The sequence below is a fragment of the Ahaetulla prasina genome, chromosome 12 (assembly GCF_028640845.1).
Source record: "Ahaetulla prasina isolate Xishuangbanna chromosome 12, ASM2864084v1, whole genome shotgun sequence".
Lineage (NCBI taxonomy): Eukaryota > Metazoa > Chordata > Lepidosauria > Squamata > Colubridae > Ahaetulla > Ahaetulla prasina.
The window spans coordinates 30,275,276-30,302,648 of NC_080550.1; the positions used below are offsets into that span (position 1 = coordinate 30,275,276).

The 27,373-nt window shown below is 43.4% G+C and overlaps 2 protein-coding genes across 7 annotated transcripts in view; one reads left to right on the forward strand and one right to left on the reverse strand.

Annotated features, from left to right (window-relative positions):
• Window positions 1-7,631, reverse strand: part of RSPRY1 (ring finger and SPRY domain containing 1) — a 44,883-nt gene extending 37,252 nt beyond the window's left edge. The window contains exon 1 of the mRNA XM_058155665.1: window positions 7,307-7,631. The gene's annotated coding sequence lies outside the window, so the exon portion shown is untranslated. The remainder of the gene's footprint in view (window positions 1-7,306) is intronic.
• The window catches only part of PSME3IP1 (proteasome activator subunit 3 interacting protein 1), a 30,004-nt gene continuing 9,669 nt past the window's right edge, over window positions 7,039-27,373 (forward strand). The window contains exons 1-5 of one of the 6 annotated variants that reach the window (XM_058155667.1): window positions 7,039-7,157; window positions 8,341-8,481; window positions 11,590-11,688; window positions 16,130-16,251; window positions 18,985-19,112. In XM_058155667.1, the coding sequence (XP_058011650.1) occupies window positions 7,061-7,157; window positions 8,341-8,481; window positions 11,590-11,688; window positions 16,130-16,251; window positions 18,985-19,112 (587 nt within the window). In that variant the 5' untranslated portion in view covers window positions 7,039-7,060. The other 5 variants (XM_058155671.1, XM_058155666.1, XM_058155668.1 and 2 more) reach the window with 5 other exon arrangements.

The following is a 27,373-nucleotide window of genomic DNA, read 5'->3' on the forward strand; positions in this document are numbered from 1 at the left end:
GCTGAGGAGTTTAACGGTTATCTATACGATAAAATCGTTCAACCGGGATAGTTTAGACCAAAATTGCAATGGTCCAGATGGGATGGAGGAGGCACGTCTTGTTGAGGTAGTTTGGGATGAGTTTGAGTCTGTGGCTCTCGAGGGGCGTGGACAGGTTGCTGGGAAGGTTACATGCAACCACATGTTTACTGGACCCGTGTCCTTCCTGGCTGGTGCTGGCTACTCAGGAAGTGACACGAGGCTGGCTCAGGGAATTATAAATGCTTCGTTGATGGAAGGGGTTTTCCCTGCCGCCTTGAAAGAGGCGGTGGTGAGACCCCTCCTCAAGAAGCCTTCCCTGGACCCAGCTATTTTGGGTAACTATCGTCCAGTCTCCAACCTTCGCTTTGTGGCGAAGGTTGTAGAGAGTGTGGTTGCGTGGCAGCTTCCCCAGTACCTGGATGAAGCTGTCTATCTAGACCCGTTCCAGTCCGGCTTCCGGTCCGGTCACAGCACGGAGACAGCTTTGGTCGCGTTGGTGGATGACCTCTGGAGGGCCAGGGACAGGGGGTGTTCCTCTGCCTTGGTCCTATTAGATCTCTCAGCGGCTTTCGATACCATCGATCATGGTATCCTGCTGCGCCGGTTGGAGGGATTGGGAGTGGGAGGCACCGTTTATCGGTGGTTCTCCTCCTATCTCTCCGACCGGTCGCAGACGGTGTTGACAGGGGGGCAGAGGTCGACCGCGAGGCGCCTCACCTGTGGGGTGCCTCAGGGGTCGATTCTATCGCCCCTTCTGTTCAACATCTATATGAAGCCGCTGGGCGAGGTCATCAGTGGTTTTGGGGTGAGTTATCATCTGTACGCTGACGATACGCAGCTGTACTTTTCCACCCCGGACCACCCCAACGAAGCTGTCGAAGTGCTGTCCCGGTGTTTGGAAGCCGTACGGGTCTGGATGGGGAGAAACAGACTCAAGCTCAATCCCTCCAAGACGGAGTGGCTGTGGATGCCGGCACCCCGGTTCAGTCAGCTGCAGCTGCAGCTGGCTGTGGGGGGGGGGGTATTGGCCCCAACGGAGAGGGTGCGCAACTTGGGAGTCCTCTTGGATGGGCGGCTGTCGTTTGACGATCATTTGGCGGCCGTCTCCAAGAGGGCCTTCCACCAAGTTCGCTTGGTGCGCCAGTTGCGCCCCTTCCTTGACCGGGATGCCTTATGCACGGTCACTCATGCCCTCGTAACTTCCCGCCTGGATTATTGCAATGCTCTCTACATGGGGCTGCCCTTGAAGTGCACCCGGAGGCTGCAGTTAGTCCAGAATGCAGCTGCGCGGGTAATAGTGGGAGCAACTCGTTGCTCCCATGTAACACCACTCCTGCGCAGTCTGCACTGGCTTCCTGTGGTCTTCCGGGTGCGCTTTAAGATTTTGGTCACCACCTTTAAAGCGCTCCACGGCTTAGGACCCGGTACTTACGGGACCGCCTGCTGTTACCGTTGCCTCCCACCGACCAGACGCTCTCACAGAGAGGCCTTCTCAGGTGCCGTCCCCCAAACAATGTCGGCTGGCGGCCCCCAGGAGTAGGGCCTTCTCTGTGGGAGCTCCCACGCTCTGGAATGAGCTTCCCCCTGGTTTACGTCAAGTACCTGATCTTCGGACCTTTCGCCGTGAGCTGAAAACGCACTTATTTATTCAAGCGGGACTGGCTTAAAATTTTATTGGGTTAAAATTTTATTGGGTTATTTATATTTTAATATTTTAATTCGTTTTAAATTTGGCCATTTTATAATATGCTTGTTTTAATTTCTTTTAATATTGATATTATGATTTTTTACTTGGCTGTACACCGCCCTGAGTCCTTCGGGAGAAGGGCGGTATAGAAATTGAATAAAATAAATAAATAAATAAATAAACAACTGCAGGGATTCACTTAACTGTGGCAAGAAAGATTGTAAAATGGGTCAAACTCGCTTAACAAATGCTTCACTTAACAACAAAAATTGTGGAGTCAATTGCGGTGATGTTGAGGGCTACATGTAATCCACATTAAAATCCACATTATGGGAGGTACCTGCAGCCTCAAATTGAAATAGTTTCATATGGAGCCTTATGACAATATCTGGATCGTATGTATGCATTTTTGTTGTTATTGCTAGTTGCGCAGTTGTGTCCGACCCATCCCATGGACAACGTTCCTCCAGGTCTTCCTGTCCTCTACCATCCTCTGGAGTCCATTTAAGTTCACGCCTACTGCTTCAGTGACTCCATCCAGCAACTTCGTTCTCTGTTGTCCCTTTCTTCTTTTGCCCTCAATCATTCCCAGCATTGGGCTCTTCTCCAGGGAGTCCTTCCTTCTCATTAGGTGGCCAAAGTATTTGAGTTTCATCTTCAGGATCTGGCCTTCTAAAGAGCAGTCAGGGTTGATCTCCTCTTGGACTGACTTGTTTGTTCACCTTGCAGTCCAAGGGACTCGCAGGAGTCTTCTCCAGCACCAGAGTTCAAAGGCCTCAATTCTTTGACGCTCAGCCTTTCTTATAGAATAGAATAGAATTTTATTGGCCAAGTGTGATTGGACACACAAGGAATTTGTCTTGGTGCATATGCTCTCAGTGTACATAAAAGAAAAGATACGTTCATCAAGGTAATGGTCCAACCTTCGCAGCCATACATTGCAACTGGGAAAACCATTGCCTGGACTATACACATTCTTGTTGGCAGGGTGATGTCTCTGCTTTTTAGTATGCTGTCTAGATGTGCCATAGCTTTCCTCCCCAGGAGCAAGTGTCTTTTAGTTTCTTGGCTGCAGTTCCCATCTGTGGTAATCTTGGAGCCCAGGAAAATAAAATTTGTCACTACCTCCATTTCTTCCGCATCTATCTGCCAGGAATTGAGAGGGCTGAATGCCATGATCTTAGTTTTCTTAATGTTGAGTTTCAAGCCAACTTTTGCACTCTCCTCCTTCACCCGTATAAAGTTTATCTTCACTTTGTACCATTAGAGTGGTATCATATGCATATCTAATGTTGATATTTCTCCCAGCAATCTTAATTCCAACTTTTGATTCATCTAGCCCTGCCTTTCTCATGATGTGCTCTGCATATAAGTTAAATAGGCAGGGCGATAATATACAGCCTTGCTGGACTCCTTTCCCAATTTTGAACCAATAAGTGGTTCTGTGTCCAGTTCCCACTGTTGCCCTGGTAGTTCTTGATCCACATACTGCTGAAGCCTAGCTTGTAGGATTTGTAGGATTTTAGAGCAGGGTAAATATTATTACCTTTTTCTTTGCCTTCCTATTCTACTTTATTTTAGGACATAGTGCTAGCCAATCCAAAACCTTAATTCCAATAACTTAGTCATACTAAATCATAAAGTAAATGCTTTGGTTTGTGTTTAGCATATTTAGCAGGGGCCTGGAGACTAAAACATATGAAGAACAGCTGCAGGAATTGGGTATGTCTATTCTAACCAAGAGAAGGACTATGGGTGACTTGATAGCAGTCTTCCAATATCTAAGGGATTGCCACAAAAAAGAGGGGGTCAATCTATTCTCCAAAGCACCTGAAGGCAGCAATGGATTAATCAATTAATCAATGAGAAAACCAACTTAAAACTAAAGAGAAATTTCCTTACGTTAGAACAAGTAATCAGTGGAATGACTTGCCTGCAGTTTTTAAAGAAATGACTAGACAGCCATTTGTCTGAAATGGTATAGAGCAGGGGTGTCAAACTCAAGGCCCACAGGCTGGATCTGGCCCACAGGGCCAGCCTGGGAATATCAAAGAACCAGCCTGCGGTGCCTCTGTTGGCCAAAATTGGCTTCAGGGCCTCCGTGCGGCCTGTTTTTTTGTCGACAGAGTGCTTCTGTAGGCCGGAGAGGCTGAAAACAGGCTGTGTGGGGACTTCCCGGGGCCTCCATGCAGCCTTTTGGCCGGCAGAGCGCTTTTGGAGGCTGGGGAGTGTTGTGGAAAGAAAGAAAGGAAGGGGGAAAGTGCATCTTGAGCCTGTGTCAAATATGACCACGCCCCTCTCCTCCCCCCACCACCCGGCCCTTCAAAGTCAAACATAACCCTAATGTGGCCCTCAATGAAATCGAGTTTGACACCCTTGGTATATATAGAGTGTCCTGCTCAAGCAGGGGCTAGAATAACTGTTATTCTTTTAAATTCTTTTAAATATTCTGAGATCCTAGTCAACTCTGCCTTGTTAAATCCATAATGGCTAAGCGAACACTGTGAACCAATTCTATGTGAAGAACCAGTTCTATGTGAGGAAAATTAAAAATAATTCAGAAAAAAAAGCAATCTCACTTAGAGGCATGCAAAACATTTAATGGTCAAAATATTCTGATTTCAAAACAGGCTGTTTCAAGGGTTCAGATACTGGAAGTGGTGTGATTTCAAAATAAAGCGTTGCAACCTCCATTTTGAGATTTATTGCACAGTAACTTCCCCTTTTTAATAGTTTTAATATTAAAAAAATCCTTTTAATTTATTATCGATTTTTCTGCAGACATGGGAAGACCTGTAACTATGCAGAAACAACAATTTTATTTTCAGGTTATTTCATTTTTCTGCCAAACTGATAAGCACAAAATTGCAAGAAAACCTTGAAGGCCACTTCTGCTAGCTTTTACCAATTAAAGCAGCTATCTAGGAATGTGCAGCATTTCATATCTGAAGCCAAAAAAGTGTTCCAAGTAAATGTGGGCATGTTGTTGGTGTTTCCTTAACTCAAGTGCTTGTTTACTTGGGAGCCAGCTTCTCTAAGGAGGCACTAACATCTTGATTTGGGATCCAAAGGGTCACGTACCCCTAGAGAGCCTCAAAGTATCACAGCAACAGAATCAGAAGAGAGATAAATCATTATATAGGAAATAAAGATAAGCTTTTAAAAGGATTAGACAGAAAATCCACAATATCTTTAAAATTCTTATGCAAGTGAATAATTTTTGGTAAGTTCTTTCTCTTTAGCATACTACTGGGAGGGGGGTGATTATAACAAAAAAGAAAGAGAGGTATCCAAAAATAAAAAAATGTCCTCACCCACTGCTTGCTCCGACCATTAACATCACATAGCCCTCAAAGATGACTGAAGGAATGCTGCTTAAAATAATTCAAGGAAAGATCTGGAATATGCAATTTAACATTATGCGGAGCTTACCCCTCCATTTTGAACAGAGGTAAATCCAGGGCAGGAACTCAAGAAAAGAAGCAAAAGACAACCTCTCCCAAGAGATGGATCATTTTACTGCTTTGAAAGTGACTCAGTAGTCACTTAGGTCAGAATAGGTCAGAATCATCTATATCCTGAGGAAGCCTACAATACTAGAAAAACACAGCGTTAACCACTGAAGCACACAGAGGCAGCTATTTCAGAGTTCGTACTTTGGGCTTTTAATAACCTCTCTTTCCTTACTTATCAGCAGCACATGTGATTTGTGCATTACTGAACTTAAGAAGAAAGAGGAAATAGCTGCCAATCTCCAAGAAACTCCAGTTTGTAATAAAAATAAAATATTGAGCAAAGTCTGACATTCACAACCATTCCACTTCTGTCCATTATTTTTTTTTGCATTAACATTCACAGTTCTTCTCAACAGACGTTTATCTCCAGTGAAACTTTCTTTCCCTCTGGCTCTCCTTTCAGTACAATATCTCTTTCTTCACATCGTTTCAGTTTTTCCTAGTTTCCAACTTTAACTCATAGAAATGCATTTCCTCCTTCCCAAGATAAGGATGGGTTCATATTCAAGGTTGTACTGGGTACAGGTTCATAGGCACCTTAGCTATGGGCTTCATGGTGAACAATTATGCTTATTATGTCTGCCAATGGAACTATATTGTGCATTGAATACAGACCAAGAGAATAGCATGCAGGTAATCCCTGACTTACAACCATAACCGAGTCCATGATTCAGTCATAAGGTGGGCCACCAATTTTACTGTGACCAATTTTACTATCTTTTTTTGTGGTGGTTCTCAAGTGAATGCCACCATTGTGAATTCCTTTGTTGCTATTTTTTAACAACTAAAAGCCGGCAAAAATGGCGATTTATGCCTGTTTTGATAGCTTTCAGCAAAAACAGCATAAATTGCAGTCATGACCCTGCAGCATTGCAAATGATTGTAAATGGGGGCTGATTGCTGAGTGCCCAAAATGCAGTCATGTGACTGGAGGGTACACACACACACACACACACACACACTTTGAATCCTCTGTCGGGATCTGTTGTAACTTCAAACAATCACGAAGTCGCTAGTCATGAAGTTGTGGACTATCTGTATTGCCCCTCTTGTATTTTCTCTTTAGTTCCACTTATGAAAGGACAAAAGAAAATTAAGGCACGACAAGGAGATTGTTGTATATAATCTAAGTGAGTAGGAAATTGCATTCACTGAAGATTTAGTGATGCCTACAGACAGTATTGGGAAGCAAAACAGAACAAATCAATAAAGAGGAAAGCCTATTTAAAAAATAAAAAATAAAGATGCCCGGAACAGATTCTCGAAAATAGAAAGAAAACTACATCACCCTAATAAAATTTAAGCTGGCATTGTGCACTTTAAAATCTTACCAGGGATATTTATTTTGGCAAACCAGCGCACCAGACCCCAGAGTCTTGCATGTGAATGGCTGTTTTGTGCAAAATGCCAGTCTCCCCCCACACCTTTGATAATCTGCATGACATGAATATGTATGAATGTATTTAAATTATTTACACAGCTACCACCACCACCACTTTAAAAATTACTCAGGGCAATTTGCGAACCCGACGAAACAGTACAAACCAATATAAAAAAACCAAGCTGAAGACAGAAAACTGGGATTGCACGCATACGCACCTATATGCACGCATTCAATGGGTCCCTTTCTACTGAATTGGGGCAGCTGATAAATAAAAAGACGTTTCAAATCCATGTATAATCTGTCCATATATCTGCATCTTCCAAAAGCGGACAGGGGTTCAAATCCATGCATAAGTACACTCCCCACTGCACCCCACAGGCAAACCTGCAAATCTCCCCTGCCTGGATTTGTGGGCATGGCAGAGGTCGGCCAGACGCACGTGTGTGTATGTAAATGCCGTATTGGGAGCCGGCGGGAGCGAGCCTGCAGTCTCCTCCTCTTCTTCCTCTGCGGAGACCAGGGAGCGTCAACATGGGACCCTCCGGGAAGGGTGTGTAAAGCGCAACCAGGGCTTACAAAGAACAATGCAGCCCGAGGCGACACGAGTCTGCGCGAACGTGTGAACCGGGAAAGTGAAGAGGGCGTATCCGCTCCCTCCCAAGGGGTCGCGCGCGAGGGCAGCCGGGCGCGCGTGCTCACCTCCCCGGAGGGCTCCCGGGGGTTCGTCCAGACGAAGAAGGCGCCTTAGGCGGGCGGGGGTTCCTCCCCTCACTCGACGCCGCGGCGTTTTTCCTCGTCGCCAGCCGCTCGGCGGGGCTTCCCCGTAGGGCGAGGCCCGGCGTCCAGGGATGAGGATGGAGTCCCGGCCTTCACCTCAGGGCTTCGAAGCCACGGCGCCGGCAGCAACAACCCTCCGGTCTCTTCGCTCCATCGATTCTCCTCAGCAGCTGCCAGGCGGAAAGGCCCGCCGCGCCCGCCTTCAGCGCGCGCCTGCGCACGAGCGAGCCAGAGAGAGAGAGAGAGAGAGAGAGAGAGCCCAGAAGAGGGGCGGGGCGGCCCCGCCGGCCCCACCCACTCCTCAGCGCCGCATCTCCGAGCAACCCTTTCTCTCTGCCGCGCCCACTCTATATACTATAGCGAAGCCGAACCAATCGCTCCTCTCTTTCGTTGATTGACGGGTTCTGGTGGGGGAGGGGGGAAAGAAGGCAACCCTTTCGATTCCTTGGAGGGGTTGACGGGAAGCAACCCCGCCCACTTGCCACGGATCCTTGTTTTCTCATTGGTCAGTCGGCCTCCAGGCTTGGACTGGGATTCGCTGGGCGGCCTGAGAGCGAGCGGAAGAGGCGGGGCGGAATGCGGAGGGGCCGGGGGGGCGTGTCCTCGGAGAAGCCGGGCTTCTGGGCCGCGAGGTGGGTTTGTGGGAGGGAAGCGGTCGCCTGAAGGGTCCATGGCGGTGAGGTGGGTCTTGAGGGGAGGTCCTTTTATGACCTGAGAGGTCCCCCGTGGTTCGGCTTCGGAGGAGAGGAGCGGGGAAGGGGTCGCGTGAGGAGAAGGCGGAGCAAAGATGATCTGGTTCTGTCCGTGAGGGACAAAAAACCTGTTTCGAGTTGACAAAGTGCTAGACCTGTATTATTAAGTCAAGATACAAGGCAAAAATTGCATTATTGACCATTCTAGGCCAGAAAGCACAGCTTATAGTTATAGGCCTGGTTCTAACCCTTTTCTCTGCATAGGCTGCTCCAGAATGGAAGGTGGAGAAAGCAGCGCCGACCTTGTAATTAACAAAAGATTTGTCTCAGAAGCTGAGTTAGAAGAACGTCGCAAGCGAAGACAGGAGGAATGGGAGAAGGTTCGGAAACCTGAAGATCCCAAAGGTATTTGGCTGTCAGTTCGGGGATTATCTAAAGAGTCACAATCCCAAGTAGGTTCAGTGTGGATCTAAGGAGCATTCAACCAAGTACTGCCCATAGACATGAACTGCAAAGTTGAGCAAAGTTATAAGCAATAACCAAGGTGAAACTATAGACCAGTTCAATGTCATCCTGAAAATATTCCTAGCTATTTATTTAACTGGAAAAAGAAGCTAAGGAAGAAAGTTTGTATAGTAATATAGAATAGATAATAGTGTTCCAATATTTGAGGGGCTGCCACATTTGAGGGCCTCTGTGGCTCAGACTGGTAAGACAGTCTGTTATTAATACAGCTGCCTGCAATTACTGCAGGTTCTAGTCCCACCAGGCCCAAGGTTGACTCAGCCTTCCATCCTTTATTTATTTTATTTTTTTATAAAAAAGTTTTATTTTTACAATCATATCAAATAATTCATCCAATGTACAATTATATACAATTAGTCAGGCTTGCCCAGTCACCCCCCCCCTTTTTAACTCTCTTCCCTCTTCTACCTTCTTCTGCCTTCTTTCCAAACCTTCCTCTCCTTCTCTTATCTACATCCTCTCCTCCCTCCACCCTACACTCCTTCTCCCTCTTCTACCCCTCTTCCTTCCTCTTCTCCTCTTTCCTACCTCCTACTCTCTTTCTCCCTCCCCACCGTTCTAAAATGGTAACTGGGCAGACCCGACCCTACATTAATTCTTCAATAATCTCTGTACATTAACCATCACTCCATCTCTACCTCAAACCCCCCAGTTCCCTCCCCTTGCCCCCACCCCCACCCCGACTTCCCAGAACAAAATGCAGGGTATCAAAACTAACAATCATAATCTAAAATAATTCCTAAATTATAATCTCTAGTCACTCCACACTTAATCACACTCTCAATTCCCCTCTCCTTCAGAAATATATCTAATACAAAATATTTCCTAAATTTACTCATATGCTATTTGATATTTTTTTATCTGATACTTATTTTGAATATAATCAATCCACATTTTCCATTCTAAAATATATTTTTCTTGTGTATAGTCTTTCAAATAAGCAGAGATTTTGCCATTTCTGCCAGATTTGATACTTTAAGTGTCCATTCTTCAATTGTAGGTAATTCTTCTTTCTTCCAATATTGAGCAATCAAAAGTCTTGCGGCTGTTATTAAGTTCAAAATCAATTTAGTCTCTATAGCTGTACAATCCATAATTATTCCTAGTAGAAAGAACTGCGGAGTAAACTTAATCTTCTTTTTCAAAATATTCTGCATGATCCACCATACTTTAATCCAAAATGCTTTAACTTTTTTACAAGTCCACCATATATGGTAATAAGTGGCATCTTCACAGTCGCATCTCCAACATTTAGCCTGTACATTAGAATACATACATGACAACTTTTTGGGGTCTAAATGCCATCTATAAAACATCTTATAAAAATTTTCTCTCATATTTTGCGCTTGTGTAAATTTAACATTCCTCACCCAAATTCTTTCCCAAGTTTCCAACATTATTGGTTGCTGAAAATTTTGTGCCCACTTAATCATACAATCCTTAACCAGTTCAGTCTCTGAGTCTATTTCTACTAATACACTATACAACCTCTTAATATGCTGTTGGCCTTGATCTCTCATTTGTTTTAACAAATTATCCTCAGTTTGCTTAACACCTATTTTTTGATCTAGTTTCCATCTAGCTTGTAATTGTCCATATTGGAACCATGTATAATTTTTCCCTTCTTCCCCCATAGCCTTCCATCCTTTATAAGGTAGGTAAAATGAGGACCCAGATTGTTGGGGGCAATAAGTTGACTTTGTATACAAATTGACTTTGTATACAAATAGGATGAAGACTATTGCTGACATAGTGACATAAGACTATTGCTAGTGACATAAGACTATTGCTGACATAGTGTAAGCCGCCCTGAGTCTTCGGAGAAGGGCGGGATATAAATGCAAATAAAAAAAAATAAGAAGAGGGGGACAACCTGCTTTCCAAAGTACCAGAAGGCAAGACAAGAAACAATGGATGGAAACTAATAAAGGAGAGAAGCTCCTAAGGAGAAATTTCCTAACAGTGAGAACAATTAACCAGTGGAACAAATTGCCTTCAGAAGTTGTAGGTGCTCCATCACTCGTGACTTTTATGGATAGCCATTTGTCTGAAATGGTATAGAGCAGGGTTGAAATCCAGCAGGTTCTGACAGGTTCTGGAGAACCAGTAGTGGAAATTGTGAGCAGTTCGGAGAACCGCCAAATTCCACCTCTGGCTGGCCCCAGAGTGGGGTGGGAATGGATATTTTGCAATATCCTTCCCCCAGGAGTGGGGAGGGAATGGGAATTTTGCAGTATCCTTCCCCTGGAGTGGGGTGGGAATGGAGATTTTGCAGTACCCTTCCCCTGCCACGCCCACTAAGCCATGCCCACAGAAATGGTAGTAAAAAAAATTGAATTTCACCACTGGTATAGAGTCTCTGTTTGAGCAAGGGCTGGACTAGAAGATCTCCAAAGTCCATTCCAACTCTAATCTTCCTCAGCATACCAGTGTTAGGAAGAGGACAATTCACATACTCAGCTAATAGTTTTTAGCATTTTTTAGTACTTCTGTGGTTTTTTTAAACATGGGAAACAAGTCAAGATATACCAGGAAAGAGGGAGGCTAATGGGTTTCCTGAAGCTCCTCACAAATTATAACAAAGACCTGTGTTGGGAACTTTTTGAGTTACAGCTCATTATCTCAGCCACTGTATTGCACTGTTTCATCAAGCTAATGTTTAATAACTCTCTATTACCTGTACTTGAATATGCAACAGAGTTACATTAAAGCTACTGTGACTTTACAGCAGTAGTATCTGTCACTTTTGTAGAAAGTGTGCATTAATTTCACCAATCACAATTTAAACTTCTCAATCATGTATGGCATCAACAGGTTAAAGTTTACAGCTATCAGTTCTTTTATGTTCCTAAAAGTGACTAGTGGGATGTGCTTTAAAGCACGAATCCTTGTTATTTCCTGTGGTTGATTAACTCAATGGATGGAGTAAATTTTATGTTAGAGCAATTCCTGAATTCTGACTGACAAATCTCTTTATCCTTCTCCTAGAATGTCCCGAAGAAGTGTACGACCCCCGATCTCTCTATGAAAGGCTTCAGGAACAGAAGGACAAAAAGCAGCAGGAGTTTGAAGAACAGTTCAAATTCAGTAAGTTTCACTAAGCGTCCCTAAAATTCAGTCACACAAAGATTGACCCCTTGTTTTTTCTTTCTTGTCTTCCTGGAATGGTATCCTTATGAACAGAACTGTCCCTCCTGAAATGCTTCCTTCTGGAGAAGGCTTTGCCACCCTCTTACAGTTGTGCCAAGGTAACACAGCTGGCTTCTTGGCTACTGCTGGAATCTAGAAACCAGTCTGCCCACTTCTGCAGAGGAAAGGGAAAAGCATTGAAGCTTGGCAGAGCTGCCAACTTTTCTTCTTGGCTTCAAAAGTTGCAGGTTTAGTTGCAGGTTTCTTCTACCTTTCTACATCTGTGGACATCACTTGTGTTTTATCTTTCCAGATAAAACCAGAAGTCACTTGTGTTTTATCTTTCCATCTGCCACCACTTGTTGTTAACTTCCTGATCTTTCTTGCCTATGTGAAGCTTTACGTCAATGGTGCAGTTTTAAACTTGCGGACTTCAACTCCCAGAATTCCCCAACCCGCCATGGAGACTTGAAGTCCAGCTACCTTAAAGCTGCTAAGTTTGACAAACGCTGCCTTAGAGTAGTCCCATGATCCTTAGAAAAGAGGTACAGCTGCTTTGAAACATTAACAAATAAGATGTTATGTTTGTACTCCTGCATGCTCAGAAACATCTTTTGATGCTTGACTATGAGGTGTTATCCAATCCTTCATCTCAGAGTTATCTCAGTGTGACCACTGTATCCAATTAGTCAACTCCCTAGGTCAGTATTCCGCAGTCTTGGCAGCTTTAAAGTGTATGGATTTTCTGGCTGGGGAACCCTGGGAATTGAAGCCCACACAAATTGCTAAAGTTAAGAAACACAGCTCTAGCTTATTTACGCTGGATGGCAACAGCCTTTCAGGTAAGGATCATCTGGACAATTGTGAGATGCAACATCCGTAGACTGACCCTTTCTCATGGCCTTTCCTTCATTCTGTCATGGAATCATTGGCTTTTGGAAAGGAGTGGTTGTATATTGTACTGAGACACAACTATCTTGGCTTTGGTTGAAAGAGTTCATTGGTGCATTTTAAGTAATTGGTTTTGTCTGCCTGTTGCGCTGCTTCATCGGCACCTCTCTTTTTTGTATTTTGTTATCTTGGTGTGTAAAAGCATCACCCGGTCTGCAGACATGGGCTGTTTTCAGGACTAAGTGGTTTGCTGACTACAAATAGAATTTCATATAGTTAACATCCCATACTGTTTTGTTAATGTTTCTAATCCTTAACATTATAAAGATGCATGGGAACAATTTTTCTTAGCCTTTGGCTAAGCATTGTATTTACATAGAATGCATAACCAGGATTGGTAAAACAGTGGAATTGAGATTTGCACAACAGTCCAACCTGGTTTGTTGTGTAAACACAGGCATAGAATCAAAATCATGTGAAATATTAGTACTGCTTTATAATGGCTTAGTACGGCTACACCTGGAATACTGCATCCAGTTTTGGTCACCACCTTACAAAAATGATGTTGAAACTTTGGGGAAAGTGCAAAGAGCAATTAGGATGATTAAAGGCCTGGAGACTAAAACATATGAAGAACTGTTACAGGATTTGGGTATGGGTAGTCTAGAGAAAAGAAGAACTATACACTAGGACTAGCCAGTCTTCCAGTATTTGAGGGGCTGCCACAAAGAAGAGGGGGGTCAATTTATTTTGGAAATAAATAAGTAATAGAAGGAAAGAAAAGAAACGGTGGAAACTAATCAAGGAGAGAAGTGACCTGGAACTAAGAAGAAATTTCCTGTCAGTCAGGACAACTAACTAGTGGAATGGCTTGGGTCCAGAAATTGTGGGTGCACTGGAGGTTTCTAAGAAAAGATTGTTTCAAATGGTATAGGGTCTCCTGCTTGAGAAGGAGGCTGGACTAGAAGACCTCCAAGGTTCCTTCCAGCTCTATTCTGATTTTCAGTGGCCTTTAATCTCAGAACCTAGATTATTGAATGAATCCCCCGATTCCATAGTGAGAAATTTTAGTTTAGGGTGCGCACTTTTTCCTAGAGTTACATTTTCTATTTCTGCTTTCTGACAAGTTCACACATTGTGGCAAGCAGTAAAATGTGGTTTGATTTTGCCTTAGTATGTGGCATTATCCCCACCATTGGGTTTTATAAATGAAGGTTTCTGATTTTTATGATACGCATAAGCCAGGGCACTGCAAGCTAGTTCATCAAATTGCGCTAAAAGTTAGCTTCACATAGTTTGGCAGCCCAGGCCCTAATGTGATGAAACCTGTTTCTGGGCTGCTTCAGATTGGCGATGGGATGTACAGGTGAAACTCAAAAAATTAAGAGTATCGTGCCAAAGTTCATTTATTTCAGTAATGCAACTTAAAAGATGAAACTAATATATGAGATAGACTCATTACATGAAAAGCAAGATAGATCACACCTTGATTTGTCATAATTTTGATGATTATAGCTTACAGCTCATGAAAACCCCAAATTCACAATCTCAGAAAATTAGAATATTGTGAAAAGGTTCAATATTCTAGGCTCAAAGTGTCCCATTCTAATCAGCTAATTGAGCCATAACACCTGCAAAGGGTTCCTGAGCCTTTAAATGGTGTCCCAGTCTGGTTCAGTAGGAATCACAATCATGGGAAAGACTGCTGACCTGACAGTTGTGCAGAAAACCATCATTGACACCCTCCATAAGGAGGGAAAGCCTCAAAAGGTAATTGCAAAAGAAGTTGGATGTTCCCAAAGTGCTGTATCAAAGCACATTAATAGAAAGTCATGTGGAAGGGAAAAGTGTGGAAGAAAAAGGTGCACAAGCAGCAGGGATGACCGCAGCCTGGAGAGGATTGTCAGGAAAAGGCCATTCAAAAGTGTTGGGGACTGTCACAAGGAGTGGACTGAGGCTGGAGTCAGTGCATCAAGAGTTACCACACACAGACGGATCCTGGACATGGGCTTCAAATGTTGTATTCCTCTTGCCAAGCCGCTCCTGAACAACAAACAACGTTGGAAGCGTCTTACCTGGGCTAAGGAAAAAAAGAACTGGTCTGTTGCTCAGTGGTCCAAAGTTCTCTTTTCTGATGAGAGCAACTTTTGCATCTCATTTGGAAACCAAGGACCGAGAGTCTGGAGGAAGAATGGAGAGGCACACACTGCAAGATGCTTGAAATCCAGTGTGAAGTTTCCACAGTCTCTGTTGATTTGAGGAGCCATGTCATCTGCTGGTTTTGGTCCACTGTGCTTCATTAAGTCCAGGGTCAACGTCTACCAGGAGATTTTGGAGCACTTCATGCTTCCTTCCGCAGATGAGCTTTATGGGGATACTGACTTCATTTTCCAGCAGGACTTGGCACCTGCCCACACTGCCAAAAGTACCAAAACCTGGTTCAATGCCCATGGGATTACTGTGCTTGATTGGCCAGCAAACTCACCTGACCTGAACCCCATAGAGAATCTATGGGGCATTGCCAAGAGAAAGATGAGAGACATGAGACTGAACAATGTAGAAGAGCTGAAGGCCGCTACTGAAGCATCCTGGTCTTCCATAACACCTCAGCAGTGCCACAGGCTGATAGCATTCATGCCACACCACATTGAGACAGTAGTTGTTGCAAAAGGGGCCTAAACCAAGTACTGAATACATATGCATGCTTATACTTTTCAGAGGTCCGATATTGTTCTATGTACAATCCTTGTTTTATTGATTTCATGTAATATTCTAATTTTCTGAGATTGTGAATTTGGGGTTTTCATGAGCTGTCAGCCATAATCATCAAAATTATGACCAATCAAGGCGTGAACTATCTTGCTTTGCATGTAATGAGTCTCATATATTAGTTTCACCTTTTAAGTTGCATTACTGAAATAAATGAACTTTTGCACGATACTCTTAATTTTTTGAGTTTCACCTGTATGAGTGCTCCTGAGGCCAAAAAAATATTCCTGTATGTTGGAAGATATAGTGTTATAAAAGGCTGTGTGAACTTTCACATTCTTGGAAAATGTGGATCTTGAAAGCAAATTAAATGGCAACAAAACAGGTAAATATGAATGTGTATATACTGTGATAGCATCAGCCAGAATGGTGGTTCAGCCTTTTTATCAACAATCTTCAGTAAATGGTGGAAGGAGGGAAGTCTGCTGGGATCAAAAGTCCGTTAAAGCCGATCAATAACATTTCCATAATGAATGCAATTCCATAGTCAGACAAGTAAATTTACATAAATGATATAAGATACATCAATTGTCTGGAGTTTTTCAGAAACGGCATTTGTAAGTTTGAGACAAAGTCCAAACTCAAATGTGGCCTGTTGCTTCTGAGTGGGAGGTCCATCCAACAGGTTATCCCATATATTCCTAACTGATGGAATTAAAAAAAATGTGCTGAAATGAGATGGCAGAGATGCTGTAGCCAAATTTGTGGGTTTATGGCAATTTTAGCTTGTTCTCTACAGAAAATATGGTCAGGGGCCTGGATGAAGATGAGTCCAAGTTCCTCGATGAAGTTTCTCAGCAGCAAGTCCTGATAGAAAAGCAGCGTCACGAAGAAGACCTCAAGGAACTGAACGAGTACCGGATATCCTTGGCCCTGAACGGGGTGGGGGGTGGTTCTTCTTTCTCTTGGGGGACTTCAGAAGCAGCCATCAGCCTTGTTCTTGTCTTTGAATTATTTGGAGCAGGGCTCTCCAACCTTGGCAACTTTAAGACTTGTGGACTTCAACTCCCAGAATTGAAGTCCTCAAGTCTTAAAAGTTGCCAAGGTTGGAGAGCCCTGGTTAGGAGTGTTAAATTATTCTAAGACAGGTGCCAAGTTTACATTATTGGTATGCAAGGCATTTCAGCTATTCCTCAATTTACCACCAGAGTTGAGACAAAAAAATTATGTAGCTAAACAACTTTCTGTGCCCCATTTTATGACTTTCCTTGCCACAGTTGTTAAGTGAACCCTTATAGTTATTAAGTCAGTAACCCGGTTGTTAAATGAATCTGGCTTCCCCATTGACTTTGATTGTTGGAAGGTTGCAAAAGGGGAACCGGATGACCCCTGGACACTGCGACCATCATAAATATGAGTCAATTGCCAAGTGTCCAGATTTTGATCACGTGACCTTGGGGATGCTGCAACAGTTCTTAACTATTGCCACTTAAACAGTTTTAGAGTCTATTGTTATATTTAATCATGAACTTTTAACATAGAACAACTTTGTGTAGGTAGTCCCTCATTTTCAACCATTCATTTAGCAACAGTTTAAAGTTATAATGCACTGAAAAAAATGATTTATGACCAGTCTTGACAATCATTACAACATAATCATATGATCAACATTTGGGCACTTGGGCTGCCTTTCTCCTTTGCAGGGAGCGTCAAATCTTTCTATCTCTGCGTGTACAGGTAGTCCTCAGCTTATATCTGCTTGCTTAGTGAATTTGAAGTTGCACCAGATCTCCCATTTGAATAGTTCCAACAGCTGCCTCCCTCTCACTGGTCACGTGATTACATTTTGGGATTTGGCAACTGATTTGCATTTTTTATCCAAATTTATGATATAGTTTGCAGGTTTCTTCAGGTTTCCAGCAAAAAAAAAACACTGTTAGGTAAAACAAACTCACTTGACTCCGTCAAATGACTGTCATGACTTACAGCCATCATTCTGGGCTTAATTACAGTCATAAGGTGAAGACAGCTGAAATAATCTCACTGCAAACTGACTCCCATTTAAGATTTACAGTATCTTCTCTTCTTTAGTGACCAAACCAGTCAACTTGTACAAATCTAGAAATGTCCACCAGGAATTATCATAGAAGTCAATTTTTTTAAAAATTGACCACAGAGTGTGGTCTGTCCAGATCCGCAATTCAGTGAGTCCCTCATGGTCTACATGTCTCCTTGATTTTAAATATTTAAAATGTCAGGTTTGTTGCATATGGATTGGACAAACAGCAGGCTGAGATTATTAGTTCAGCTAATAATGTAAGTAAAATCTACTGGGCCAGGGGATGAAAAGCCATTGAATTCCTGATCAAGCACACATCTACTAGCCTTTTCTAGACTAAGTTTCTAAAGAACTAAGCTGTGTGTTGGCTGGTTGGGCTGGTTTGACTGAGGCTCTGATCTAAATTTTCCATGATTTCATCCTTTTATCTTTTGTTTGCTTAGTTGTATCCAGTTTCCACCTGGGATTTACCAGTGTTGTGTCTTGTCCGCTCTCACCGCAGATAAGCAGACCCCGGCTGCGGTGAGAGCGGACAAGACACAACAACCAGTTGCTCCTCTGTGGGCTGTGCATGACTACACAGCAACTATGAAAAAGAAATACTAAGGTGCTTTTTCAGGAGGCGACTGGACTTTCCTTTACTCTGGTTAGTTGTAACCAGCTTTAGGTGGCAGTGCTCATCTCTGTTTCTTTAAGCCAGGGTTTCTCAACCATGGCCACTTGAAGCTGGGTGGACTTCAACTCCCAAAATTCCACAGCCAGCTCAAGGTTGACTCTTTTGAGGTCAATAAAATGAGGACCCAGATTGTTGGGGTCAATATGCTGATTCTGTAAACCACTTAGGGCTGTAAGGCACTGTGAAGCGGCATATAAATCTTAAGTGCTATGGCTATTTTGGGCTGTTTTCAATAAAGATCCTGCCCAATGTTGGTTTTTGGTAAGCGTGCCAGTGCCATTCTCAGATTCAGTTGGTGGCACTAGAGAGCTAACTTAGCTAATCATGATATGAATCTGATGTGGCAGAGATTATCTATCTAGATATCTCTATCTAGATCCCTATTTAGAGGAGGGAGGGAGATGCACACACAGAGAGAGAAATATACACAGATTAGCTTTAGCTGGAGTAAAAACTAGGAAGGGTAGAATTTGAATGTAATCCTTATTTGGTTTTAAGAAAAAGCTCTTTGTTTGAACTCTAGTATTATAATAGACCAAGTTATGTAGCTCAGTAGATGGTTAACTTGAACGGATTGGGTGAGCCACGTGCAGGTTTTCTTGCTTTAACTGAATAGGTCTTTGTATCAGTCCTCTTAACTTTATGCTTGCTGGAGGAAAAATGGTCCAGTAAAGTTAGTTTACACATATTTGTACATAAAGTACTCTCTTTCCAAAGTTTGTGTATGCCAGAACCAAATGCTAAGTAAGTGTAGTAGCAAAGATGTAAGGAAAGAAATTAATAAAACTACTAGTTAACGCTTGTGGAACTGTAAATACAGCTATTCAACAGTGTATAAAGCTGTAGCACAATTTTGTTTTGTGTGTCTTCTGTGCTTCCCCCACAGCATTCTTTTTCTCCTTAACTTTGCATTCACAACACTTTGTCAAAAGTCGGAGCTAGTACCGACTTGAAGAAGGAAGCAGACAAGAAACTGTCAGTAAAATCAGAAAACAAGAGCAAATTCTCTCAGGCCAAGCTGTTGGCAGGAGCTGTGAAACACAGAAGGTATGTTTTGCAACTTGGTAGTTTTGCCCCCAAGGCTCAGAGTGGCAGCAATAACAAAGAACGCAAGTCTTTGGACTTTTCCATGCAGTAAAACTAATTAAATGACTCACAGTCACTCATGCCCTAGTCACTTCCTGTCTTGACTATTGTAACACACTCTACATGGGGCTGCCCTTGAAGAGCATCCGGAAGCTCTAGTTGGTTAAAATGCAGCAGCCCACATGGTTTTGTGCAGACTCCAGTGTGCACATGTATCACCTCTCCTGCGGGAGTTGCATTGGCTGCCAATTTGCTTCCGGGTTCAGTTCAAGGTGCTCATTGTCACCTTTAAAGCCCTTCATGGCTTGGGACAGGTGATCTGAGAGACCATGCCTTGCCGGTCACATCTATCTGACCTACCAGAGTGGGAAGGCAAGCAATGTTGCGGGTCCCATTCCTGAGGGAGATACACAGTGTTGAGTTGCTACTGGTTCACCCCATATTGGGCGAACCGGTAGCAGCTGCACAGAAGCATCACGCGCGAGTGCCCATGAGTGAACCAGTAGCAACGGGTTTTGAAACCCGCCCCTGTAGATACACCTGGTAGGACCCAGAAGAAGGGCCTTCTCCATGGTGGTTCCCTCTCCCTGGAACCTCATTTCCACAGAGATTAGAACAGCCCCCACTCTAATACACTTCTGGAAGGTGCTGAAGACCTGGTTCTGCCAGTGGGCTTGGGGAACCCAGAGCAGGATGGAGCCCATTAAATGGCTCATGTGATCTGCTGTCGCCGGAGCGGGAAGGGGGGGGTGATTTTATTATATTATACTATATTAATTTATTTGATTCTTTTTATTAGTTTTACTGTTTTAAATGTTTTATATTCTCTAAGCCACCTTGAGTCGCCATGGGCGAATAGGCGGCAAGAGAAGAGAAGAGAAGAGAATTTGTTATTGGCCAAGTGTGATTGGACACACAAGGAATTTGTCTTGGTGCATATGCTCTCAGTGTACATAAAAGAAAAGATACGTTCATCAAGGTACAACATTTACAACACAATTGATGGTCAATATATCAATATAAATCATAAGGATTGCCAGCAACAAAGTTACAGTCATAAGTGGAGAGAGATTAGTGATGGGAATGATGAAAACGATGTAAATTGTAATAATAAGTTGCGGCCTGGGAGCGGGCCGCGGCTGGGGCCTTGGACCGTGTCGTGCCTTTGCGACCTCTGACCCGGCGCAGATCTCGTTTGGCCCCTTGGTTCTCCGAGGGGCTGAGGGAGATGAAACGCCGGAGAAGACGTCTAGAGAGCACCTGGAGGTCCAGCCGTTCCGAAGCTGATCGGACACTAGTTAGGTCCTATTCTAGGACCTACCTAGTGGCAATGAGGGAGGTGAGGCGCTCATATGCCTCCACCCTCATTGCGTCGGCAGATAACCGCCCGGCCGCCCTGTTGCGGGTGACCCGCTCCCTCCTTCATCAGGAGGTGCGGGACAACCCTTTGCAGGGACGTGCTGAGGAGTTTAGTGGTTATCTATACGATAAAATCGCTCAGCTCCGGGATGGTCTGGACCGAAATTGGGATGATCCAAGCGAGGGAGAGGAGACACGTCTTGTTGAGTCCATTTGGGATGAGTTTGACCCTGTGGCTCCCGAGGACGTGGACAGGTTGTTGGGGAGACTTCACGCCACTACATGTTTACTGGACCCGTGTCCTTCCTGGCTGGTACTGGCCACTCAGGAGGTGACACGAGGCTGGCTCCAGGAGATTATCAACGCTTCTTTGTTGGAAGGGGTTTTCCCTGCCGCCTTGAAAGAGGCGGTGGTGAGACCCCTCCTCAAGAAGCCCTCCCTGGACCCAGCTATTTTGGGTAATTATCGTCCAGTCTCCAACCTTTGCTTTGTTGCGAAGGTTGTAGAGAGTGCTGTGGCGCGACAGCTACCCCAATACCTGGATGAAGCCGTCTATCTAGACCCATTCCAGTCCGGCTTCTGACCCGGGTACAGCACGGAGACAGCTTTGGTCGCATTGGTGGATGATCTCTGGAGGGCCAGGGACAGGGGCTATTCTTCTGCCCTGGTCCTATTAGATCTCTCAGCGGCTTTTGATACCATCGACCATGGTATCCTGCTGCGCCGGTTGGGGGGATTGGGAGTGGGAGGCACCGTGTATCGGTGGTTCTCCTCCTATCTCTCTGACCGGTCGCAGACGGTGTTGACAGGGGGGCAGAGGTCGACCGCGAGGGACCTCACTTGTGGGGTGCCGCGGGGTCGATTCTCTCGCCTTCTGTTCAACATCTATATGAAGCCGTTGGGTGAGATCATCAGTGGCTTTGGGGTGAGATACCAGCTGTACGCTGATGACACCCAGCTGTACTTCTCCACCCCAGGCCACCCCAATGAAGCTGTTGAAGTGCTGTCCCGGTGTGTGGAAGCCATACGGGTCTGGATGGGGAGAAACAGGCTCAAGCTTAATCCCTCCAAGACGGAGTGGCTGTGGATGCCGGCACCCGATTCAGTCAGCTGCAGCCGCGCTGACTGTTGGAGGCGAGTTATTGGCCCCAAAGGATAGGGTGCGCAACTTAGGTGTCCTCCTGGATGAGCGGCTGTCGTTTGAAGATCATTTGACGGCCGTCTCAGGGGGCCTTCCACCAGGTTCGCCTGGTTCGCAGTTGCGCCTTCCTTGATCGGGATGCCTTGTGCACGGTCACTCATGCGCTTGTTACCTCTCGCTTGGATTATTGTAATGCTCTCTACATGGGGCTCCTTGAAGTGCACTCGAGGCTTCAGTTAGTCCAGAATGCAGCTGCGGGTGATAGAAGGAGCTCGCGTAGCTCCCATATAACACCGCTCCTGCGCAGACTGCACTGGCTACCTGTGGCCTTTCGAGTGCACTTTAAGGTGTTGGTTACGACCTTTAAAGCGCTCCATGGCTTAGGGCCTGGGTACTTACGGGACCGCCTGCTGTTACCACATGCCTCCCACCGACCCGTACGCTCTCACAGAGAGGGACTTCTCAGGGTGCCGTCCGCCAAGCAATGCCGGCTGGCGGGCCCAGGGGAAGGTCCTTCTCTGTGGGGCTCCCACACTCTGGAACGAACTTCCCCCGGGTTTACGCCAAATACCTGACCTTCGGACATTCCGTCGCGAACTGAAGACACATCTTTTTATTCGCGCGGGGCTGGCTTAAATTGATTTTAACAAATTTTTTAATTCTTAGAAATTAATTTTAAATGGGGTTTTTTAGCTTATTATATATTTTACTTCTCAGGCCAATTTTAAAATAAGTTTTTTAACTGCATTTTAAATTTGTATATTGTACCGTCTGTTTTATTCTTGCCTGTACACCGCCCTGAGTCCTTCGGGAGAAGGGCGGTATAGAAATCAAATAAATAAATAAATAAATAAATAAAAATAAATAAATGTAAATTTATTGATATAAATTCAATAAATAAATAAATAAAAGAATGAATAAATTCCAGGACACGTTCCAGGAAAAGGAGGGGCCAGGTTTCACCAAAGGATTGAAAATGATTTGGGGGGAGCCCAAGAACATGTAGTAATCAACTTCTAACCCTTAGTTCAGTGACTGTTAGAAGTTACAACAGCACTGAAAAAAAGTGACATGGCCGTTTTTCATATGACCCTTGCAGCATCCCCATGGTCATGTGATCAAAATCCACACACTTGGCAACTGGTTTGTATTTATGGCGGTTGCAGCATCCCTGTGATCCCCTTCTGTGACCTTCAGACAAGCAAAAGTCAACGGGGAAGCCAGGTTCCCTTAACAGTTGTGTTACTAACATAATAACCTGCCTTCCATTGAGGACCTGTATACTGCACGAATCAAGAAGAGGGCCGTGAAAATATTTACAGCCCCCTCGCATCCTGGACATAAACTGTTTCAACTCCTACCCTCAAAACGACGCTATAGAGCACTGCACACCAGAACAACTAGACACAAGAACAGTTTTTTCCCGAAGGCCATCACTCTGCTAAACAAATAATTCCATCAACACTGTCAAACTATTTACTGAATCTGCACAACTATTAATTGTCTCATAGTTCCCATCACCCATCTCTTTCCACTTATGACTGTATGACTATAACTTGTTGCTGGCAATCCTTATGATTTATATTGATATACTGACCATCAATTGTGTTGTAAAATTTGTACCTTGATGAACGTATCTTTTCTTTTATGTACACTGAGAGCATATGCACCAAGACAAATTCCTTGTGTGTCCAATCACACTTGGCCAATAAAAATTCTATTCTATTCTATTCTATTCTATTCTATTCTATTCTATTCTATTCTATTCTATTCTATTCTATTCTATAACTGCAGTTATTTACTTAATTGTTGCAAGACAGATCATAAAATGGGGCAAAATTCACTTAAATTGTCTTGCTTAGCAGTGGAAATTTGGGGCTCAGTTGTGGTTGTAAGTTGAGGATTACCTGTAACGAAGAGGAGAGCAAGAGAATCAGTGCATAATGGATTCTCGCCCCGAGAGTAGCTGCAAGTTGGAACCCTAAGGCTATGCTAAGTGCTTACAGAGTTGACATGTGCCTGACAGGCTCCTCTTTCCCTCTTCACTATTTTTATATTATGAAGGTCAGTAAATGGAAAACATGTTGTGAGAAACTGATCCTCAGCCTTGTGGTCTTTCCTTTGGGTCTTTCCCAGAAGCCTCAGAGGCAGGATTATTGGATGTTTACCTGATCAAGAGAAACAAGGGATGTGTCAAGGTTCCAGAAAAACCTCTTCTGCATAAAAAAAACTCAGAAGCCATTGTCTTTCAGAGTTCTTTACTAGCATGGCACACGATGAGTGAAATTCCAAAACTGAACTTCCGGATTCTTTTCCCAGTTATACAAACCCCAAGAGTCCCACCCCCCTAACCCCTTTGCTGGTCACATGGTCCCACGTTCTCCCAGTTCATTCGAATATCTTCTCGCCACTCCTCCTGCAGATGTGAACACCATCCGACCTTGACTGCTTGAAGAATGTTACCATACCCCTCAACTCCCCCTTCTTCCCCTCAGGGGAAAAATGTGGCAGCGTCTGGAACCCTAAAGTCTAGTATGGTTTCCAGGCCTGACAGGATGAGCTGAGACAACAAAAAGAGATCTTGGAGGTCTTCTAGTCCAACTCCTCTACTCAAGCAGGAGACTATACCAGTGTTGGCAAACTTTTTTTGCACTGAGTGCCGAAACGGGAGAGCACATGTAGGGGGACGTGCTGGAAATGTTTGGCGTGCATGTGCGCACAAAGACCAGTTTACTGGTGCGTATGCGTGCACCAGAAACTGGAAGCTCAGCCTCCTGGCATGCACATACGCACTGGGGAGCTGCTCTTCCTGTTTCTGGTGCTCCCACATGCACAAAGACCAGCTGGCCAGCACTCATATGCACAACGGAACCCAGAAGAGCAACGGGCGATGGCTGGTGTGCCCAGAGGTTCCCCATCATGGCTCTATACCATTTTGAACAAATGTTTGTCCAGTCTCTTCTTCAAAGCCTCCAGTAATGGAGCACCCATAACTTTTGAAGGCAAGCCATTCCACTGATTTATTCATTGAGCACTACCATCCATTACTGCATGGTAGTGCCCAATGAAGATTCTAGAGTGGGTAGTAGGAATCCACTCCTGAGTTGGCATTTGTGATTTGTAATGTGTCACATGAGAACATCATTTTCTTCTGGAGGAGAAAGGCTATCCAGTGTGTGAAAAATCAATCTGTCTTCATAGCAGCCATTTCTGTTAAAATATATTCTAGCATGTTCTGTTAATTGCTAATTTGCAAAGATAAGAATAAGAAGGAACGATGACCTTGGAGGTCTTCTAGTCCAACCTGCTTAAGCAGGAGACCATAGATCATTTCAGACAAATGGTTGTACAATCTCTTCTTAAAAAGCTCCAATGTTGGAGCATCTACAACTTCTGAAGGCAAGTTGTTCCACTGGTTGATTGTTCTAAATCAGGGGTAGTCAATCTTTTTATACCTACTGCCCATTTTTGTATCTCTGTTAGTAGTAAAATTTTCTAACCGCCCACCGGTTCCACAGTAATGCGCCATGTATCGTCGTCTGCACATGCCTCTTGTGCATGGTGGATTGTGTTGAGGGGGTGCCAGCTACCAGCTTTCTGTTACAGCTGGGTACTGTGGGGGGAGATGCGCAAGCTATTCTGGGATGAGGCTCTTTTGTTTGCAGTCTCACTGTAGCGCCATTTAGTTTCACTTACGTAACGTGAACTAAACTTATGCCCGGGCGATACAAATAGTATATTTTCAGAAATTTAAATTGTCATGGGGAATTTTATGAAAACCTAATGAAAATGTTTTTAAATAATGCTATGATTTTTTTTTAAAGTCAATTAAATTAAAAAAAAGGAAAGTGCTTCAGTATCGGACAAAACCCCTACCGCTCACCATGAAAGCTGGAACGCCCACTAGTGGGCGGTAGGGACCAGGTTGACTACCACTGTTCTAAATTGTACTGTGTCTTGTACTGTGATAAGCCATGAGGGTAGCATTCTTTTTTTTTTTTTTTGAAAAATTTTATTTATTTTTAAACATAACATAAAAAAATCTCATCAAATCAATTCCATTACAACGTGCTGTAAGGGTGTTAACATATCTTCCTGTGCATTCATAAAATAATCATCTCTTCCATACATACATCTTATACTCATTTTTCCTAACATATCTTTCCATTTAACCAATTATAGAATAAATCCCATATTTTATAATATTGTTTATTTTCTTGTTCTCTAATTTCAAATGTTAATTTACTCATCTCTGCACATTCCAACATTTTTCTAATTATTTCATCTTGCAAAGGTAACTTTTCATTTTTCTAATTTTTTGCAAATACAATCCTAGCTGCTGTAGTAATATTCACAATCGAATATTTTATATCTCTAGTATATCTCCAGTATAATTCCCAACGGAAAGATTTCTGGCTTAAAGTCAATATGCTTTTTAATCATTTTTTCCAGCCACGTGTGTATTTTAGTCCAATATTTTTTAGCTTCAATGCATGTCCACCACATGTGGTAATATGATCCAGTTACCTGATGACATTTCCAACATTTTTCAGATTTGTCCTTAGACATTCTAGCAATTCTTGTTGGGGGCAGATGCCACCTGTAAAACATCTTATACAAATTCTCTTTAAATGCTGTCAACATCGTCATTTTATAATTATACATCCACAATTTCTGCCAGTCATTTAGATCTATCCCATGACCAAAATTCCTCCCCCAAGCAATCATTGTCTCTTTAACCTGTTCTTCCTCTAACTTAACCTCTAGTAAGTATCCATACAGTTTCTTTATCAGGTTGTCATCTGAACCTGTTAAAATCTCATCAAAACTCGTTAGGTTATTATAAAAGCCTTCTGTTTTATCATCATTATCGTATCTGGATTGTATTTGCAAGTATGCAAACCAATTCATTGTTATACCCTCTGCCTCTAATTCTAATTTGGATTTTAACTCACCCTTTTCATTCAACAATTCATTATATCTAACAATATGTTCCTTTTTAAATGTTATTGAGTAAGAGAATGCCTCAATGGGTGAAACCCACATTGGAATTTTTAAGAAGTGACTTTTCTTAATCTTTTCCCAATTTAATAACAACATTTCTCTGACTATATGTCTTCTAAAATAGCCCTGTGATTTAGCTTGTCCATACCATAAAAAGGCGTGCCATCCCAACAACAAATAATGGCCTTCCACAGTTAATATTCTATTATTTTTTAGGGTTATCCATACTTTAATCCACATCATTTTTCGCTGCTTGGTAATATAGTTCCCAATTGCGTAGCCCAAAACCGCCTCTAACTCTCCTATCTTGTAATGGTTTTATTTTTATCCTTGCTTTTTTCCCTTGCCAAATATACTTCAGCATTGCTTTATTCATCTCCTCAAAGTACCCTCTGGTCAATTTAATAGGTATAGTCTGAAACAAATAGAGAATTCTAGGTAATACATTCATCTTAATTGTTGATATTCTTCCCAACAAAGACAATTGTAGATGTTCCCACTTAGTCAAATCCGCCACAATCTGCTGTTTGAGTTTACCATAGTTATTTTCTTTTAAAGTGCTACACCTTGGAGTAAGATATATCCCCAAATATTTAACTTTATTTGCAATCTGCATCCCAGAATATTCTACCAACTCATTTTTTTGCTTCATCAACATATTTTTTGTCAAAATTTTCGTTTTGTCTCTTATTAATTTTCAAGCCTGCCACTTTCCCAT